Below are 17,402 nucleotides of genomic sequence, written 5' to 3' on the forward strand. Positions count from 1 at the left end.
AGTTGAAATATCATCTCGTTGCCACGAGATTGTTCCATAGTTGTCTTCCTCATCCGACGTGACTTGATAGGGGTCTTCTCCTTGAATTTCTTCATCAAGTCACTATAGACTCTATATTTTCTCTTGTCTTCGTAAAAAAAGAAGCTTGCACAAGCAAAAGAAAGATGTATCAAAAGTAAATCAAGAAATAAGGAAAATACTTACGTTAAAAAAAGAAATAAAAATTCTTTACTTTTTTTTAATAAATCCAAAAAAAATAAAATAGGAAAAGAAAAAATGCAGTTTTTATTTTCTTTTCTGGTTACAAAAAAAAAATTTAAAATTGCAGAATATAATTTGTTTGCTTTTTTCATTTTAATAAATCAAAAAATAAATAAGAAAATGAAGTAAATCACACTTCTTTTTTTTGATAAAATACTGATGAAAATAATAAAAATACAGCAAGAAACAAAAATTTTATTTGGATTTTTTTAATTATTTCATAAAAATGAATAAACGAAGAAAAAAAAACAAATATAGGTTGAAAAGATACAACCTTGGATAGGAGCTTTTGAAACTCTAATATCAGATGATAAAAGACTAGAATCACTCCAACTTTAAATCACACAACAATCAAGAGATTTCAAGCTTAGTTTGCGGAAGGTGGAATTCACGAGGTGTTTCTGAAGCACTCTCTCGTGAATCAAGGGGTGGTACAGGGGATAAATCAGGTGATTGACTTTCTCAATCAGTGCGATAATCGACTCACTTGATCAATGGACGAATGAAGGGATGTTGAATCACACAACAAACTTAATCCGCAGGTTTCTAAAGAACAAAGTGACTCACTCACAAAGAACTAAAAAACAACAATAACAAAGACAAACTTTGACAAGAAGAAACTTTATATTACTTTAAATTGATCAAAGGTGTCTTTATAATGAACAAGATAATGAGCTTATATAGGATCAAGTATATATCTTAATAATCTAAACCAAGAAACAAATGGCACAAAGTTAAATATACTAGCCGTTGGGACTTTATGAACCAAATCGGCAAATTAAGGTAAGTAGAGAGATGCCTTGAGTCTTGAAAGCTTGGGTGCGAATCTATGACTCCTTGGAGTCTCTAGATTCATTTTAGGAAGCTTCAAGACATGCATAAGTGAATAAGGAAGGAGTCTTTGTATCTTGATCTCCTTTGGCTCCATGTATGGTAAGTAGTGACTCGTCGGGTTCTTGTGTGGTAGGGTGTACCATATATGGATTTGGGACACGTCCAAATAAAAATAAAGGATACTTTCCTTATCTCGCTCCAAGTAGATCAACGGCCCTGATTCAAAGGGTGGTTTGGACTTGGATCTTTTCTTGCTTGTTTTAGATGGGATGTGGCCTTGTGGTGAATCAAATGAGTGTGTCAAAAGATTTAAAATCCTCACAGCTTGCATTCTGGTATAGTTCAGCAAGTCTGTCAGCGAGTAGTTCAGCATGCTTGTCAGCTAGTAGTTCATCATGTCCATCAGCGAGTAGATCATAATGCACATCAGCTATTATCTTTGAATCATATGGATTGTGAATGATTTTTTGATGACTTGGTGTTGCCTCATTAAAAACCTTTCTAGGTACACCCATTGGGACAAACCCTAGACAAGGGAAAAAGAGTGCAACTGTCATATCCCAACAATAAGGTGATTTGATTTGCTGATTTTTATCCCTCTTGAACTATTGGACTTCTTAGGGTTAATATCATGGTGAATAATTAAACTTTGCATTGTATTTGATCAAAACTCCATTTAGGCAAAGATTCTCTAAAATTCTCCGTGTAGACAGGTTTGATGTGTGGACTGACTGGTTTGGTGTGCTTCCGGTTTGATCTAGTTCTGATGCCCGCATCACACAACCACATATCCAAGTTTCCGAAACATCCACATACTCAAAACAAGCATCAAAAAGTTTTATTAAGCTTAGATTAACTATGGTCACACACTCACCTCTAATTTGGATTGATTGAGACTAAAAACATCAAGAATACATCCACATAGTGGCCTCTATCACACCATAGCCATGAATCTATACTCGCTTCTCTTGTGCTCTCAGGATTAACAACAAGCCATACCTCTTTTATTTTCTCCCTAGAAACAATAACTAAATTGCAAACCAAAAATTACTAGTGTCGATCTACACCTGGAAAATAATACAAAATAACTCAGATTATACTAGACACCCAAGTTTATCTTGAAATTTAGATTCCATTAGAATATTTTAAACTTAGAGTTCGGATTCAGATCGGATTTTTTTGTTCGTGTTGGATTTTCGGATTCATAAATTATCCCTAGGCCTAATATTGGTCTAGAGACGATAACAAATACATTTTGTCATTTTTGTAAGAATTTCAAATAATCTTTTGAAAGAACAATGCAAAATAATTTAGTTTAAGAAAAAAAATGTAAAGAATTACCCACCAGATGGAAAAACAAACTGAAACAGACATACATCATTTATACTCTCACTCAAAGAAAACAATCAAAATAAATGTTACCAAAATACACTCTTTGTTTCATTTTTTTTTTCTCTTTTCTATTTGCGTTGATAGAAAACAAATCTCGAATTTGAGATGCTACCTCTATCAAATCGCCACCAAACCAACATCTTAGTCTTAGATAAGGCTATTACTTTAGGTTAACTGCTACCACCATTTCTTCTCTTCTTCTCTCCATTTGGACCACCTGTCGTTGCTTTGTCAGAATCCGACACTATCTTAGCTTTTCCAAGAGAAGTAGAAGATGAAAGCCTCTTCTTTGGCAGTACTGCCTGCGGAGGTTTCTTCTTATCAGACACAACAACCTTCTTCTTCTGCAAATCCAAGTTGCTTGTTGCTTCGACATTATTAACCTTTGGTTTCACAGTTTGCGTGTTAGCCAAGTTTCCTGTTGTTCCCACGGTAGCTTTTGATTTCAAAGCTTGCTTGTTATCCACGTTTCTTTTTGTTCCCAAACTAGCTTTAGATTTCACAGGTTGTGCATTACTCACTTTGCTTGTTGTTTCCATACTAACCTTGGACTTCACAGTTTGTGCATTACTCACTTTGCTTATTGTTTCCACAATAACCTTGGATTTCTCATTTTGTGTATTATCTAAAGAGTTTCTGCGCGATGTCGAGCTACCAACGCTCTCGTCATCTTTAACGTTTGTAGATGATCCACCAATGCTATGCCTACGATTAGTAACCTCGCTGGTTTTGCTCTTGGTATCATTGTTTCCAGACCATTGAATAGATTTTTGGCTGGATGACTTTAGTGTTTTAGGTCTGGCAGGAGAAGTCTTGATGCTGTTTTCGCGTTTGAAGGAGACTTGATCGTCGTTTGATTGAGGATCCCACGGACGAGAAGCCATCCATCGTTCAAGCCAACTCCAACCCCAGTCTGTTGTGTTTGTGTCCATCAGAGTTTGGTGTGGAAGTTTAGAAGAGTTTCTCCACGTTTGCTGTTTTATTATCCAACAACATCAATACATCTGTGAATATGACTAACTAAGTTCAAAATGAAGTTGTATTTTTACCTGATGACTGTAAGCATAAGCCAAAGCCCTCTCTCGTCTTACAGAAGCTTCTTTTCGATTCATCGACCTTGCCACGATCTGTTCCTTTGACTTATTGCTTACATCGAAATCTCCTGCTAGAACCTGTAACACAATTTAATCCATGTCTAAGAACTTTGGTTCACATAGTGTGGTGAAATCTATGAAAAACTTGTTTAGTTAGTTACCAAGCTCTGATTCTGATTGTTATCTTTCTGGTGACCCTTTTGCTCGATTAGCCTGTGACGAGTTTTGTTCTCGGCGGATAAGCGATTCCTCCTCTCTTGAATCTGTGTTTGTAAACGTGTAAGTGTTTGCATCGAGCTAAGCATCGCGTTCATTTGTCTTTTGACGTATCTTCCTTGTAGCAAAGCTTTAAGCCTGGCCATTCCTCGCAGCGCACGAAGAGTGCGTCTCGCCTATGAAAACTCATAAATATTATACTTAAGCCCATCATAATATAAGAGTAATGAATGAATGAATGATATGTATATACACCTTGTAACATCTGTATGCATTTTGGATCTTGATCGCAGCAGTTTCCTCCTTTGATACCACAATTTGATGTGTTGATGGGGTCGTGAGACGAACAACCTCCGCGGCAGCATGAGCAGCCACGACAGCTGCTTCGGCTGCAACAGCTGATGCAAGAGCCAGAGCTTGTCTAGTCTTCGCTTCATTAGACTCACCATATCCCGTATTACTAGATGATGCCGCTGCTGGTGGAGGAGGAGGAGGAGAAGGTGGTGGCAAAGACGGCTGAGGAGCAAAATCCGGTAACGGAGGAGGAGGAGGAGACGGTTGATAAACAGAAGAAGGCGAAGGGTCAACCGTTAAAGGAGGAGTCTCCTCAATAGGGAATTCAAAAGATTCTCTACTCTTTTGTTTCCCAAATGACCATTTCCTCTTAGGTTTCTCCGGTTTCTTGTAAAACAAGAAAAAAAACAAAAATATAATAGAATTAGCAAATCTTGATTGTATCATTAGGTTTTAATCATGTTCATGGACAAATAAATCAAGATTATTAGACTAACTTGATTCTTTTTGTCTTTGCCTCCTGGAGATAAACAAGACGCGGAGACACATGTTAACCAGCTCTTACCCATCTTCTTCTTCTCCTGAAATTTTCAGACAAATCTTTTTTTTCATCGAAACATTTTTTTCTTACAAAAAAAAAAGAGACAAAATACGAAATGAAATGTTTTGTGTGAAAGAGATGAGATTATAGACCTGGTCGAGGATGGGCCCCACAGTTTCGTGGGAACCCAATTGACTTTTGTAACGATTTGTGTGTTCTGTAAGAACGATTCAACAGATTTAACGACAGATACGTTTATAAGTTATAACTTCTTTTTTGTTTTTTTTTTCTTCTTCTACAAATGTTATTTTTAACTAGATATTATTTGTTTATTTCTGGTGTTGTTAGTTTTAGAATTAGTAGAATTTTAATATATTTTTTTATCTATTATCTTAAAAATGTTAAAAACAAATTTAGAATATTTGGGTTTTGAGTTTTTGATGATACTAATGCTCTGGATTCAGTTCTGGGTCTTCAACTTCATTTGGTTGCGAGTTTTCTTTATCAACAAGAAACTGAGTAAAGAAATCACAAAAATTGTGAAATTGATATGTCAAACCAGAGATCTTTTCTAAACGTTTTTCGGGCACATATATTTATTTTTAGATAGATTTGAATTTCTGCTCACGAAGGTTTCAATTTGATATATTATTTCTAAAAGCTTTACAAACATGATAGATTGATAGTAGTGAAAAGGCTATATTCCATATTTAGTTTAATCTTGTAGCATTGACTTTTATTTTCTCGATTTGGAAGGCAAATTTTCAAAAAATATCGGCTTAGAGGGTTATTTGCACAAAATCTATATAAATTAGTAAATTACGATAATTAAACGGTTTATTCGAAAATTAACAAGGAGAAGATGAAAGAAAAGTCATAAAAATAGTAAAGAGGATCATAAAACTCTAAAGTTTAATATAATGAATCCAAGATTAGAACGTATAACAATTATCCAACTTTATTAACAGACAAAAGAATAAAAGAAAGATTATAACGTATAACAATATTGTGTAGCTTTCTTTTAATTCCTATTTAATTGTTTGTTAAGTCGGCAGGCCGAGAGAGAGTACGTGCAAACCTCTTAATGTACTTTTATTTGTCTCTATCATCTTCACACTAAGTTAAGAGCTGTTTGTTTCTATGGCCATGAACTCACTCATAGGCTCATACCACGTCAATACGTCATACATACTACGGCCAATGTGTTATTAGACATTGTTTAGAGCTAATTAAAATGCTTTTTGACTCACCTTCTCTACTGAATTAAATGATTTTTTTTCTAGGTTTTGGGTTTGATTGTTTAGAGTTGTAGCTTAAGAATTTTGACGGTAGATTTTAAGTTGTAGCTATAGATCGTTGTAGGATTTTGCTATAGAAATTAAAATTTTGGAAAGCTTAAAATTATGTATTTTAGGAAAACTTGTTTTATAACGAAAAAAAATAATTAAGAAAATATTTATTAGCTTTAAATAAAAAAATTCCAAATTTTTCTAAAGCTTAATTGTTTTTATAGTAGATACAGAGATGTAGAGCAAGGTTGTTGAAAGATTATAAAGGCACAACCAATAAACTCTTTGTATCTTACGTTTATATATTTTATAAAAAAATTTGTGTTTATATCTTATGTTATATTAACATTGATAAGAAAAGATTCTCAACTTGTTTTTTATCTCTTATACCAAAGTATTTGAATGTCAAAGTATATTCTTTGGCATGCAAAACTCGTTGTTATCGGTATCTTGTCAAGTATGTAAACGATTATTTTCCCAATTGGCTCTAATGAGCCAATTTTATTTTGTTGTTGACAAAAAAAAAATTTACGTTATAATTAATAACTTGTGTGATTGTTACTTCCTCTACTGTCTAATATTTTATCTCCTAGTCAAAATTATCTTCTAATATTTTATCTACGTCAGCTTCATTCCACAGAACATCTTACCATAGATGGATCATGCCTTTTGCTAAAATTTGTATATGGTCGAAAAGGATTTTTGGAATCAATTAGAGTCTGGTGGACAATCTGCCAATGGACAAACCTAGCTCCTCTGGGCTCGTTTCCTCTAGTTGATTTCATGTCGTGCGATGGCTTGAAGCAATTACTGAAAATGCAAATTAAAAGAACAACTATTTATGAAAAACCTAGCTATATATAGATTGTTAGGTGAAAAACAAAATTAACTATTTCCAAAAAATATCTATAGATAGAGATTAACATTAATGGGTCAGAGGCAAAAACAAAATGTAAAAACATTGACCCTTTGTCCATGTAAATTTTGTCAGCTCGTCTCACCATTACAAATCAAGAAAGCATATTGTCCTAACAATATCTACACTAGATTTTGAGGAAGCACCAAAACCCTCCTCCTCTTTAAAATGAAACTGAGTTAACCCCAAAAAATCATCTCAAAAGAGTCGGCAACCTCTTCAACATCCTGGATTCGAGTAACATTGCGGGGTGCCGTGCGATCTCATCGTATTTAGGGGCCTCTAGGTTTAAGTTCGACATTCAAAACCAAAAACCAAAAGAAAAATGCCAAACCCTTGCCTTAGATTCTAATTTACAAGAAATTTCTCATTTGTCTTCAATGAATATTTTGTTTATAAAGTCTCTAAACCGTCGGGAATAAAGCTTAGGATCAACAGCTGAAATGGAAGTGGGATCTGCGTGGAGTGACTTGTAGGCGTGCTCTAGTTTTTTGGTGATATCATAGTCTTGAAGAATGTCAATTACACCAAAATAAAGGATCACCTCAAGGACCTCTTTCCTTGTTTCTTTAGAATTTGAGTTGTCAATGTCGTCTTCTTCCCACGACTCTTCCTCAAATCTTCGCACCTGCTCTGCTTTTGCCGGTGTACTTTCTCCTAGTCTCATTAAGGGTCCGTTACTACATTTTAAAAGACATAAACAAATTATTGCCAAAATGAAAAGAGGGGATATATTTACTTTGATTTGATCTTCTAAGCTTTTGCTAGTGTATCAATGTATGTATAAGTAATATTAAAAGGTTCATTTGAAGTTAGTGAGAATTTTTCAATCAAGTAAACTCTAATGTTTATATGATATATGGTTTAAACTAGTTATGCTGATCAAAATTGAGCACTTATATGAATGATAGAATCCAAGAACTAGTTGGATAATATATGGTTATGAATTTAAAACTCGAGAACTGGTAAGTTAAGGTACCAAGTTTGGGTGACAGAGTCCATATTTGGAAGTGAATTATACCCTCTCATCAATTTGTCCTCCTGATCTCTTCGACCTGAATTAAGCAAGCAACTAATTTTTGTGAGAAAAAAGAAGAAGAAATACCAAAAACTAAAGTTGAAAGAAATATAAGAATGATCTATACCTATGCCCAAGGAAATGTCATCTCGCAAGCCAGATTCACGGAAATGGAGACCAATCAAGAGACTATAGTCCATAATTCTTTCAGCTTCAAGGAACTCACAGTCGATATCGATTTGGTTGATAAAGGCTTGAAACCATGACTTTTCAAGTCGAAACACATACTTGAGATCTAAGTCTTTGAGTGTTGTAGTCTCATCGATTTCACCTTCATCTTTATCAATAGTACGGCCGTGTGATGAACCTTTCAAGTCAAACCGTTTGTGTATCCGATACTCCGAACAAAACAGATTGCCCATCACTATGAACCGAGTCTTTATTTTTTTTTGTCACAAAGATAACAAGAAGTAAGATTTTATTTGATTTATGTACATAAACTTGTAATGAAGGATCATTTACCTTTTGGCCTCCTACCGGTTTGACGCAATGCACACCAAAGAACTTGGTGACCAAAGAGTTCTTGTTCTTGGAAACGTGCTCGTAATAATTTGGAAGCATCTTAAGCAATACCTAAGAATGGTTTTAAGAAACTTAAAATCTATTGTGTTATTTAAAGTAATGTGAAATAAAAAGATTATATAAGTTACCTTAATTTCTGATTTTTTCATGGTTTTGATCATGAAGCGTTCATCTTGAGTCAAGTAAAAGGAGCTTCCACTCTTTCCTGGCGAAGAAAATTCTCGAAGAGATTCATTTCCGCAAATAGCGAGCATATAGTCTGCTTGATCTATTGCAAATAAGTCTCTTAGATGCCTGTTTCACCACGCAAAATGTGCAATCAGAAAAAAAAATGGATCATTTTTCTCCAAAACTCAAAACTCTTAGTACATTTACTTACCTGAACACAATAGGGCAATAATCCTTCCATTTGAACTCGACGGAGAGATGGGGAGGCGTAGATTTAGAGCCTTCCGGGGGAAACCTGGTCCATTGTTTATCCTTGGGATCAAAATCACAATGCCTAAGTTCCCTTAAAAGGGAAGCATGTTTCCCGACAGAGTACCTAATCCCAAGTTGTAGATTTAACATCAACTCATAATTCTTATGTCCGGCAGTAACCGTATGCCCTGGTTTCTTACAATCTCCTTCATCTAACCATCTTGGACTTTGTTGCAAACTCATTGCACCACCACTCTCCAAAAGCAAAGAACTTCTTGCCCACTCATGCTCTCCACATCCGCTTGTATCCGACTCACTCGTGTACGGACTCGCCTCTACATGATCACACAAGCTAGTATCCTCCAACTCCGATATACAAATCCTCGGAAAATTGGTATTCATTGACAAAGTTTCAACGGAAGAGAGCTTATGATGATGTTGCACAATCTCATCATCTTTCTTCTTGCACTTTCTCCCCCACCCATTATTACTAGTCTTCTCCTCACCCCAACTCAACACCCCTTTCCCAACCGGGGCACCATTTTCCCATAGCCCATCATAACGGTTTCCATTAGCCCAAGTCATAGCCCCTTTTCCAGAGATAACACCATTCTTCCACTCTCCTACATACTCATTCCCATCGCTCCACACATAACGTCCATTACCATCTTGTAGATTGGCCTTCCAGTTTCCTTGGTAAACATCTCCATTCGCATATCGCTTCTCTCCATAGCCATGCTTTCTTCCCCACAGCCAATGCCCTCTATAAGTGTCGCCATCGATACCAATAAACGTTCCTTCACCGTCCATTCGACCATCCTTGAACTGACCCTCATAGGTCGCTCCCGATGGCCATGAAAAACGTCCTTTACCGCTTGCTTTGCCGCGTGTCCACTCCCCTTCGTACATACAACCATCCGACCAAAGATACTTCCCTGTCCCATGCGGAACTCCCGCTGATAAGCCTCCATTATAAAGGTCTCCATTCTTAAGCACCTTCTCTACTATTCTAATCTCCGCAGCCGCATCATTCACCTCACAACTTGTCATAGGGACAACACGCCGAGAGCTTTGTTTGTATTTGCCCCCTGAGGATTGTCCTTTGTTCAGATTCTCTTCTGTGAAGAGGAACACAGTCTCTTGCATTTTGCTATCTTCTTCTTACTCTACTCCAAGCCCTCCAGAGTCAGACACATATCTCGTTGACTTTTTTTAATGGCTTGTTTGTTGTCTCCTCCAATAACATTTAGTGTTCAAACATTTCTTCTGTTCTGTTATTGTTTTTTTAATAACAAAATCAACTTAAATCAGTGACAATATAAATGATAAAAATCTTAATGGATTTATTACAATCAAGATCTTGTATCCAAAACAAAAGAAAAATCTCTAAAGAGTTTAATTAATGTCATTTCCTCAAATTGGTATCTGAAATGTAAAAAACTTGTCCTTACATAAATCATTTCTAGATTGGAATGATCAAAACAAACAATTCAAGAACCTTATATCGAGTGGTAATGAACAAACACAACAAAATTCTCAGAACAGAAACAAATGTACCTGAATAGTTAGAAGAGATACCGATGTATCGTCAACCGAAAACATGACAAAAGTAGTCCAGAAAACAAGATAGTGTAATGGATTCGATGATCCAAATTCGTAAAAGCAAAGAATATAAAGGTTTGAAGGAAAGATTTAACAGAAAAGTCAGAGAATGGTGAAAACTCTCTTATCAAATCATCGGTTCAACGATGAAAATGTAGCCGTTTTTTCGATTATTTATGTAGCCGGCAACAAGACTACGTGCTCACCTCTATCATCATCAATTTATATAAATCATTAAGTATGTTTCTGATTAAGAATTATTTGGTTTTGAGAAGATCTAGTATATGGTTCGATATCATATAAGAATATACGGTACTCTTAGGTGGAGCTAATAGACAAGTATCTAAAGATATAAACAATGTTTTGGGAACGTGCTTCATGGATACAATCATGTGCCACAAGTCAGAAATCGATACTTACTCTTCTCCTCACCGTTGTGGTCACACAACTCATATATTATAAGTCACACAAGTCAAAGTTACATTTTACTATTCCAAAGTTTAATGATCTTATCATAATTTGAAAATTATTAACTAATCTTGATATGATGTTGTGTTTATACGGTGTTTATACGGTGACCTTAACATGAGAGAATGTTTAATTGAGTACACACTGTAAAGTGAAACATATGGGTTTTGACTCTTAACAGTTAACACAATACAACACTATAATGTCTAACATCAAGTAGCTCAAGGTGATTTGGTGGCTTAGTGGTACCTCCAATTTGGTTACAAGAAGATTGGTTTAATGGTGCCTACGACGGTCTTTGGATGAGTGTGATGGATCACGGTAATCACGGTCGCGAGAGGAGTGATGTCTTGATTTATCTGAATGTCCACTTGAATCTTTCAATCTGTCCCTTGACCGGTGATGACTTCGCTCTTTGAGTTTGTCTCTATCTCTATCACTATCCTTATCAGAATCTCTGCCTCTGTGAGACCTCCCCCTGTCCCTCTCTCTGCCTCGTTCCTTCTCTCTATCGCTCTCTCTTTCTCTTTCTCTTTCTCCAATTTTACTTTTTTCCTCCCTTGAGTCTCCTACAATTGGCTGACTGTGTGACTCAGTATCGCTCTTTTTGGAATCTGTAGTCTTTTCGTGAGGCGTAGTAACCATTCCATCCTTTGAGTCGTTATTAGCTGATCCTGGAGTACACTTTGTATCAACAGCCTCGCTTACTGCCGGCAACACATCCTGTAACACAGTGGAAAAGTACTTCAAACCTAGCTCTGATTACTGAAAAAATAAAATGCACTCAGATTAATTCAGATTTGGATGAACCGACAAAACAATGTAAACGATGACCCTGCTTAAATTCTACACAACAGTTAATGTGGTAGTGGCTTTTTCGTTTGCTCCTTAAGAAATGGACTCAACATCCAGAGTCTAGAAATTTAGTGTATGGACAAAAAAATCACAAAAAATCTGGATAGGAATCTACTTCACCTTTGTAGCTGATTGAGCTTGAGGATTCGCAGATCTACTGGAAAATGTAAATGGCTTCCCATCCTTGCAAACAGAGAGATACTGAGCCTTTGGAAGGCTGTATAGATGAGCAAGAACTCTACACACTTCGTCAATACTAGATTTATCTGCATCAAATGCTTTCCACCAGGGTGGATTCTCCGGGAGAGGCACTTGAAACCTACGGGCAGCAGCATACACAACCCCACATGCCACAACCTCACTTCTGAACCTCACACATAGGGTTGTACGCAGACTGCAAATATAAACATAGAGATTAAATAAGGAAAATCATAATCAGATATTGAAAAAGTATGACAAAATACTCATATCAAATCAGCACATTGAATATGTCAGGACACAACTAGTATACCCAGCTTCAGCTGAAATGTCACCTCTAAACCTAATAAACAGTATGATGTACCACTAACTATCAAGTATATAAGATAATATTCATAGGAAATTTTGAAAACAGGAGTTACCTATCATTTGCCAAATTCCAAGCTTCTTGCCTCAATTCTGGAGGTGTTTCAAGTGTAGCAAGGTAGTTCGATATGAACTTGTGAGGATGTTCAACATGACAAACAAAACCCATCTCTTTCAGTATATGCCTCTCAGTTCTGCTTAATTCAACTTTCAACTCGGAGAACTTCTGTAAAAAAGCCAACAAGAAGGAAAACAAAATATAAGAAAAGTTATAAAAGGTGGCAGCAACTCAACTTCTTGCATGGCACAGCACATATGGACATGAAAAACATTCAATATGACAAATGCAATTGGTCAGAAGTAACTGTGCAGCAAGTAAACTAACCTTGGAATACATATCCAGATGATCTAGTGGTAAGTTCTCCCTGCGGCACTCCATCCTGTGGAATACAATGATTACTTGTCTTGCTTTCTTAGGGTTTTCTTCAAGTTTCGACGCAAGCCAGACACAGCTCGCAGCAACTATCTGTACAAGGTAAACCACAAGATCATTACAGTAATAGACAGCAATATACTACTAATGAATTACAATACTGAAACTAAATCCACCACCAAAAGCCCTCAAAGCAGATAACTATAAGAAAGAAAGAAAATAAGTACCTTAACGTCAAATTTGGCCAGAGATTTCTTGCAGTAGAATCGGTGGAAAAGAACCTGTCCGGTAGCCATAACTGCCTGGGGGCTAAACACAACAATATAGGTTAAGAAAATCAAAAGCTATACGACAATTTGAGTTTTGCAAAAATAATTAGACTAAGAAAAGGATACAGTTTGAGCAATATTCCACCCTCCTGGATGAGATCACATCCATAGATTCTAAGAGAGGTTTCAGTTGTTTCATCTATCCCATCTTTCCTAGAAGGTGAAGCCTTCAACTGCTCGTCGGTTATGTAGAAATTGTCTATCGCAGTGTAAATCATCGGTTCACTATATGTTGAGGGTCTCTGTTACAATCAAGAGAAGACAACTTAGATTGCTCCACAGACTAAAATTGCCACAGTAGCAAATCACAAGACAATAAAGAAACTTACTGAAACAAATCTTAAGCATGAAGTTTTATAATTTCTTTAAGACAGTTGTACATGAAGTATCCCAAAGCATCAAATCCCAATACATTATTTCAGCTAAGTAACAAACCCTTTTCAGATATCACAGCCAAGTTATAAAACTAATCAGTACACACTACATGAGCAACAACGTAAAAAAGCGAATACTGCATAAGAGAATGAAATCGAAACCAATCTACTCTGTCATCACTTTGTGACTAAACTTAAATGATGCTAAGATGAAGGCAAGAACAGTGTCTGGTTCTATATCAATTGTAGGCAATTTTGGGTTATCTTAATGCAAAAGATACATCAGTAGTATAAAATCCAGAGATTCAAAGTATGATTCAGAGGTCAGAGAGACCTTATACTAACCCTAACTTCAGAATTAGGATTTTTGCTAAAACTTCCGAATCACAAACTGATTAATATATTGTAGCATTTTGCTACAATGATAATGAGATTATGGTCTAGTTTCAACTAAGTTAATCTGAGATCAAGCAATTTCGAAGCAACCAAACCTAACTGAGATTAAGCGAAGGAGGTAATCACAATTAGAAAGAAACAAAGGTTGGGTTGAATCGGAAAATGGTTAACGATTTACCAGAACAGCGGAGAGACACGGCGGTGCGACAGAACCACGGCGAGGCAAAATCGGGAATCGAGGTAGAAGAAGCGAAGGAGGGAGACAAAGGAGCAACTAAAGAAAAGTAATACTAATAAATAAATTATAAGTTATAATCTTTTGCTCTTACAAGAAAAAACAATTTGGGCCTGATTTAACTCGGCCCAATTCTCAATTGGGCTCTTAATAAAATTCATGTTGGTTGACTTGAGGGAGTGTTGATTTTTAAACGGTTGACTTTTAAAAGCTTTCGGATATTATTTTGGCTGTGTAGAAGACTTTGACTAGGTTAGAGGGTTTCGGGCATCGATAAAACCAGCACAATGGTGAAAATGAGGATTGCAGTTATAAAAGCAACGTGATGGTTACATGCCTAACCTATATATATATATGGTTTAAAGAAAATAGAATATTGGCAAAACAACGTCGTTTTGTTCATCCTAGATGTCATGTTATAGCGAATGTTATCGCTTGACTCATCACTGTAAAACGTTTAATTAACACCGTTTTGAAAGATTTTAAAATTGGTTGATTTTATAAAACTGAAGTTTGGAAATTTCAGTTTTTAGTATATTCAGGTTGGTAATTGCATTGTGCCGTAAGTTAGTTATAAAAATACTGTCGAAAAATAATTTGGGTTGATTTTGACCATTTTTCTCAATAGTAACACTACCTACAATTATTACATGTTATATACATTATTTTTCATGAGAATAGATTTGTCTCTTGGACGGGCTGCCATATGTTTGTCCATATCGATATAGACCATGAATAAAATAGTTTTTAAACTGGATTTTAGCTTTTAGTTTTTGGATTTTCGTTTTTAGTTTCTAAATATTTGATTTTTGGATTATGCTAAAAAAAGGTTAAAAAAAATAATAATAAATGAAAATTGAAAAGTAAAAGAAAATATACGCATCTTGAGAGAAACCATTAAAACTGGTTTTTGGTTTTTTTCGAAAATAGGTAAAATCTTATGAAAGGTAAATTCTCTATTTTTTAAGAAAACCAATTTATAAGATCTCGAGTGGCAACAAATTATATATATTTTTTAAAACTAAAATCAAAATATACCTAAAAACTAGTTAACATTCAAGGCTTAGACATAGACGATTTTTGAACTATTGTCATTTACGGACCGACCAACTACAAATCGTTTATATATATTCATATAGAAAAGTCTCATAGTCTATAGATCAATCTACCTAAAGATGATTTCTATTTTCAAAGTAATTTTACCAAGTCACATAATTAAGTAACTTTGTTAGTCACTTTGTGACGTTTTTAATTTTCAAAATAATAAGTATCCGCTAAAACCAAAACCAAGGATAGGTCAAATTTGTAAAGGTTGTGCCTGTCACTAAACTATTGACTTCGTGCACCATCGTTTTTGTCTTCAATATAGTTACAAAGATGTTGTGTGGTTTGGTTTCATCACCTTCGTTATTCCTTAATCATGTGGCTAGCCTTTAATGTTTGTTTTGTGGTGAGCCAAATAAGACAAGTGATCATCAAACTTGTTTGAATTACTCAATTCACTATATGGATAGACATATGTAAGTTGCAACTACAAATATCGTATCTCCACACTTAGGAGCATACAACATCACGAAGATGTAGTCGTGTTGACTCTACTCTTCTCCGGTTTAAGCTTCCAAGTCGTGATCTATCACATAAAGTAACACGAGTAACACTATGAAAAAAAGGGAATTTTATTCGTACTACCATCAAATCGACTTTTGATTTTCTCAAATACCAACTTTTGAAAATCTTTTTGCAAATGGGAAAAATGTCATAAAAATCCCAAACTTTCAAATTTGGGACGATTTAATCCCAAACTTTAAAGAAGTTATTTTAATCACAAAGTTTTGTTGACTTTTCCGTAAAATAGCTAAGTTTTGTTGATTTAGCCGATTTAAACATGACGTTTAGTTTCTCTTAAAATTGCAAAGACATGGTTAACTATCCGTGAGTTGCTTCCGTTTTAAACCACAAAACGACGTTGTTTAACAAACTGAAGAAACTAAATCTCAAAATTGATTCATAATTCACAAATCTAACTCCCTAACCCTAAAAGAATCCACAAATTCTCTTTACTTTTTGTTGAATTGTTGCCATAGCGCGGATCCATAGAGGAAGAAAATGACTTCCAACGTCGTTTTGTCGTCTAAGATTCATGGTCATTTAGGCTAAACAGAAGCAACTCACAGATAGTTAACCACATGTTCAAGTTTTTAACAAAAATTAAATGTCATACTTAAATAAATGAAGTCAACAAAACTTAGCTATTTTACGATAAAGTCAACAAAACTTTGTGATTAAAATGACTTCTTTAAAGTTAAGGATTAAATCGTCCCAAATTTGAAATATCGGGATTTTTATGACATTTTTTCCTTTTGCAAATACCATTTTTGTGTGTTAGAACATGTGAAAAAGACGAAAATATCTCTGAGTTATCCATGATTTTTTCTTTATTGTCCACGGTATTGTCTACCAACTTTGATATCTTGTATATACGATGACGAATAATTGAATGATCATCGAATATATAGAAGTATTGTTATCAAAGTGTTGTCTGTATAGGTATTACCCATGTTCCACGATAATGTCACAAATTGATAAATATTGAAATAAATTTACATAAGTCCACGAATATATATAGGTATTATTGTCCACCACGGTATTATCTATATAGATATGGTCTATGTTGTGCATAATGTTGTCATTTTCTTAATTGATATTTTATGTAGATTAGTAACATTATGAGGAAAATAAAGTGGTAGGACAAACGTAATTCAAATATTTTTCTTTTATGTGGTCGCTACACTAAGTAACGAAATATTTTTGATATTATTAAGAATAAAGAACTTTTCATGCATAGGCTGAATACAATAGTGCGATGATTGTCTCTATTTGGTAGAAACTAGAAACTGTCTCCCCGTGAACAAATTCTGACAATAGACACAAAATCACAACTTGTAGTGTTACCACTTTACCTTTAAATACTCTTTAAGAATATTTAAATACGGATGATTCGATTCCAAATATAAGTCAAAACAAACCGACAAGAATGTTTTCTTCTGTTTTCTAAGAGTTCAATGAATCTAAATTTTGGGTGATTTATGTGAGTATGTAGGTTAATTTCAAGTTAAAATATAAATACAATGGGTTAACTTTTTTTCAAGTTTGTTTAATTAGGATAGGCGCAAAGCTAGAATAGCTCTTAATGTCTACGAGACTACAGTATCCGCATGTCTCGAGACAACATGAAGAGACTACAATATCCGCATATCTCTCGACTACAGTATCCGCACATCTCGAGACT

At 35.0% G+C, this 17,402-nt stretch overlaps 3 protein-coding genes across 4 annotated transcripts; all 3 read right to left on the reverse strand.

Annotated features, from left to right (window-relative positions):
* Window positions 1–2,425: 2,425 nt before the first annotated feature.
* On the reverse strand, window positions 2,426–4,883 carry LOC17889189 (protein IQ-DOMAIN 1). The gene is made up of 6 exons (XM_006295957.2): window positions 4,785–4,883; window positions 4,589–4,672; window positions 4,053–4,478; window positions 3,743–3,973; window positions 3,537–3,659; window positions 2,426–3,461 (listed from the first exon to the last, which is right to left on the reverse strand). Exons 2-6 carry the CDS (start codon window positions 4,658–4,660, stop codon window positions 2,658–2,660), a joined length of 1,656 nt encoding a protein of 551 aa, XP_006296019.1. The 5' UTR covers window positions 4,661–4,672; window positions 4,785–4,883; the 3' UTR covers window positions 2,426–2,657.
* A 1,989-nt stretch (window positions 4,884–6,872) lies between these two features.
* Window positions 6,873–10,051, reverse strand: LOC17888723 (phosphatidylinositol 4-phosphate 5-kinase 3). 2 transcript variants are annotated; one of them, XM_006296249.2, is made up of 6 exons: window positions 8,817–10,051; window positions 8,566–8,731; window positions 8,378–8,488; window positions 7,983–8,292; window positions 7,859–7,892; window positions 6,873–7,517 (listed from the first exon to the last, which is right to left on the reverse strand). In XM_006296249.2, the coding sequence occupies exons 1-6, from the start codon at window positions 10,001–10,003 to the stop codon at window positions 7,205–7,207; spliced, it is 2,121 nt and encodes a 706-aa protein (XP_006296311.1). In that variant the 5' UTR covers window positions 10,004–10,051; the 3' UTR covers window positions 6,873–7,204. The 2 variants fall into 2 exon arrangements, with proteins under 2 accessions (XP_006296311.1, XP_023640691.1); XM_023784923.1 differs by having other exon boundaries at window positions 7,817–7,892.
* A 942-nt stretch (window positions 10,052–10,993) lies between these two features.
* On the reverse strand, window positions 10,994–14,158 carry LOC17890546 (cyclin-L1-1). The gene is made up of 7 exons (XM_006294114.2): window positions 14,057–14,158; window positions 13,175–13,350; window positions 13,007–13,088; window positions 12,732–12,872; window positions 12,403–12,572; window positions 11,903–12,176; window positions 10,994–11,650 (listed from the first exon to the last, which is right to left on the reverse strand). Exons 2-7 carry the CDS (start codon window positions 13,324–13,326, stop codon window positions 11,204–11,206), a joined length of 1,266 nt encoding a protein of 421 aa, XP_006294176.2. The 5' UTR covers window positions 13,327–13,350; window positions 14,057–14,158; the 3' UTR covers window positions 10,994–11,203.
* Between the last annotated feature and the right edge of the window lie 3,244 nt (window positions 14,159–17,402).

The sequence above is a fragment of the Capsella rubella genome, unplaced genomic scaffold, assembly GCF_000375325.1.
Source record: "Capsella rubella cultivar Monte Gargano unplaced genomic scaffold, Caprub1_0 scaffold_4, whole genome shotgun sequence".
Lineage (NCBI taxonomy): Eukaryota > Viridiplantae > Streptophyta > Magnoliopsida > Brassicales > Brassicaceae > Capsella > Capsella rubella.

Bases quoted from the DNA above. Each gene is read 5' to 3' on its own strand.
- LOC17888723 (XM_023784923.1), bottom strand. From the start codon at position 10,003: ATGCAAGAGACTGTGTTCCTCTTCACAGAAGAGAATCTGAACAAAGGA. The intron at 7,893-7,982 runs GTATAGATCATT...TGCTTAATTCAG, and splicing joins TGACATTTCCTTGGGCATAG to GTCGAAGAGATCAGGAGGAC. The intron at 7,518-7,816 runs GTACCTTAACTT...TTTAAAATGTAG, and splicing joins GACTCTGTCACCCAAACTTG to TAACGGACCCTTAATGAGAC.
- LOC17889189 (XM_006295957.2), bottom strand. From the start codon at position 4,660: ATGGGTAAGAGCTGGTTAACATGTGTCTCCGCGTCTTGTTTATCTCCA. The intron at 3,660-3,742 runs GTAACTAACTAA...ATTGTGTTACAG, and splicing joins ACAATCAGAATCAGAGCTTG to GTTCTAGCAGGAGATTTCGA. The intron at 3,462-3,536 runs GTAAAAATACAA...ATAATAAAACAG, and splicing joins CTTATGCTTACAGTCATCAG to CAAACGTGGAGAAACTCTTC.
- LOC17890546 (XM_006294114.2), bottom strand. From the start codon at position 13,326: ATGATTTACACTGCGATAGACAATTTCTACATAACCGACGAGCAGTTG. The intron at 12,573-12,731 runs GTTAGTTTACTT...GCTTTTTTACAG, and splicing joins ATCTGGATATGTATTCCAAG to AAGTTCTCCGAGTTGAAAGT. The intron at 11,651-11,902 runs GTGAAGTAGATT...ACTGTGTTACAG, and splicing joins AAGCTCAATCAGCTACAAAG to GATGTGTTGCCGGCAGTAAG.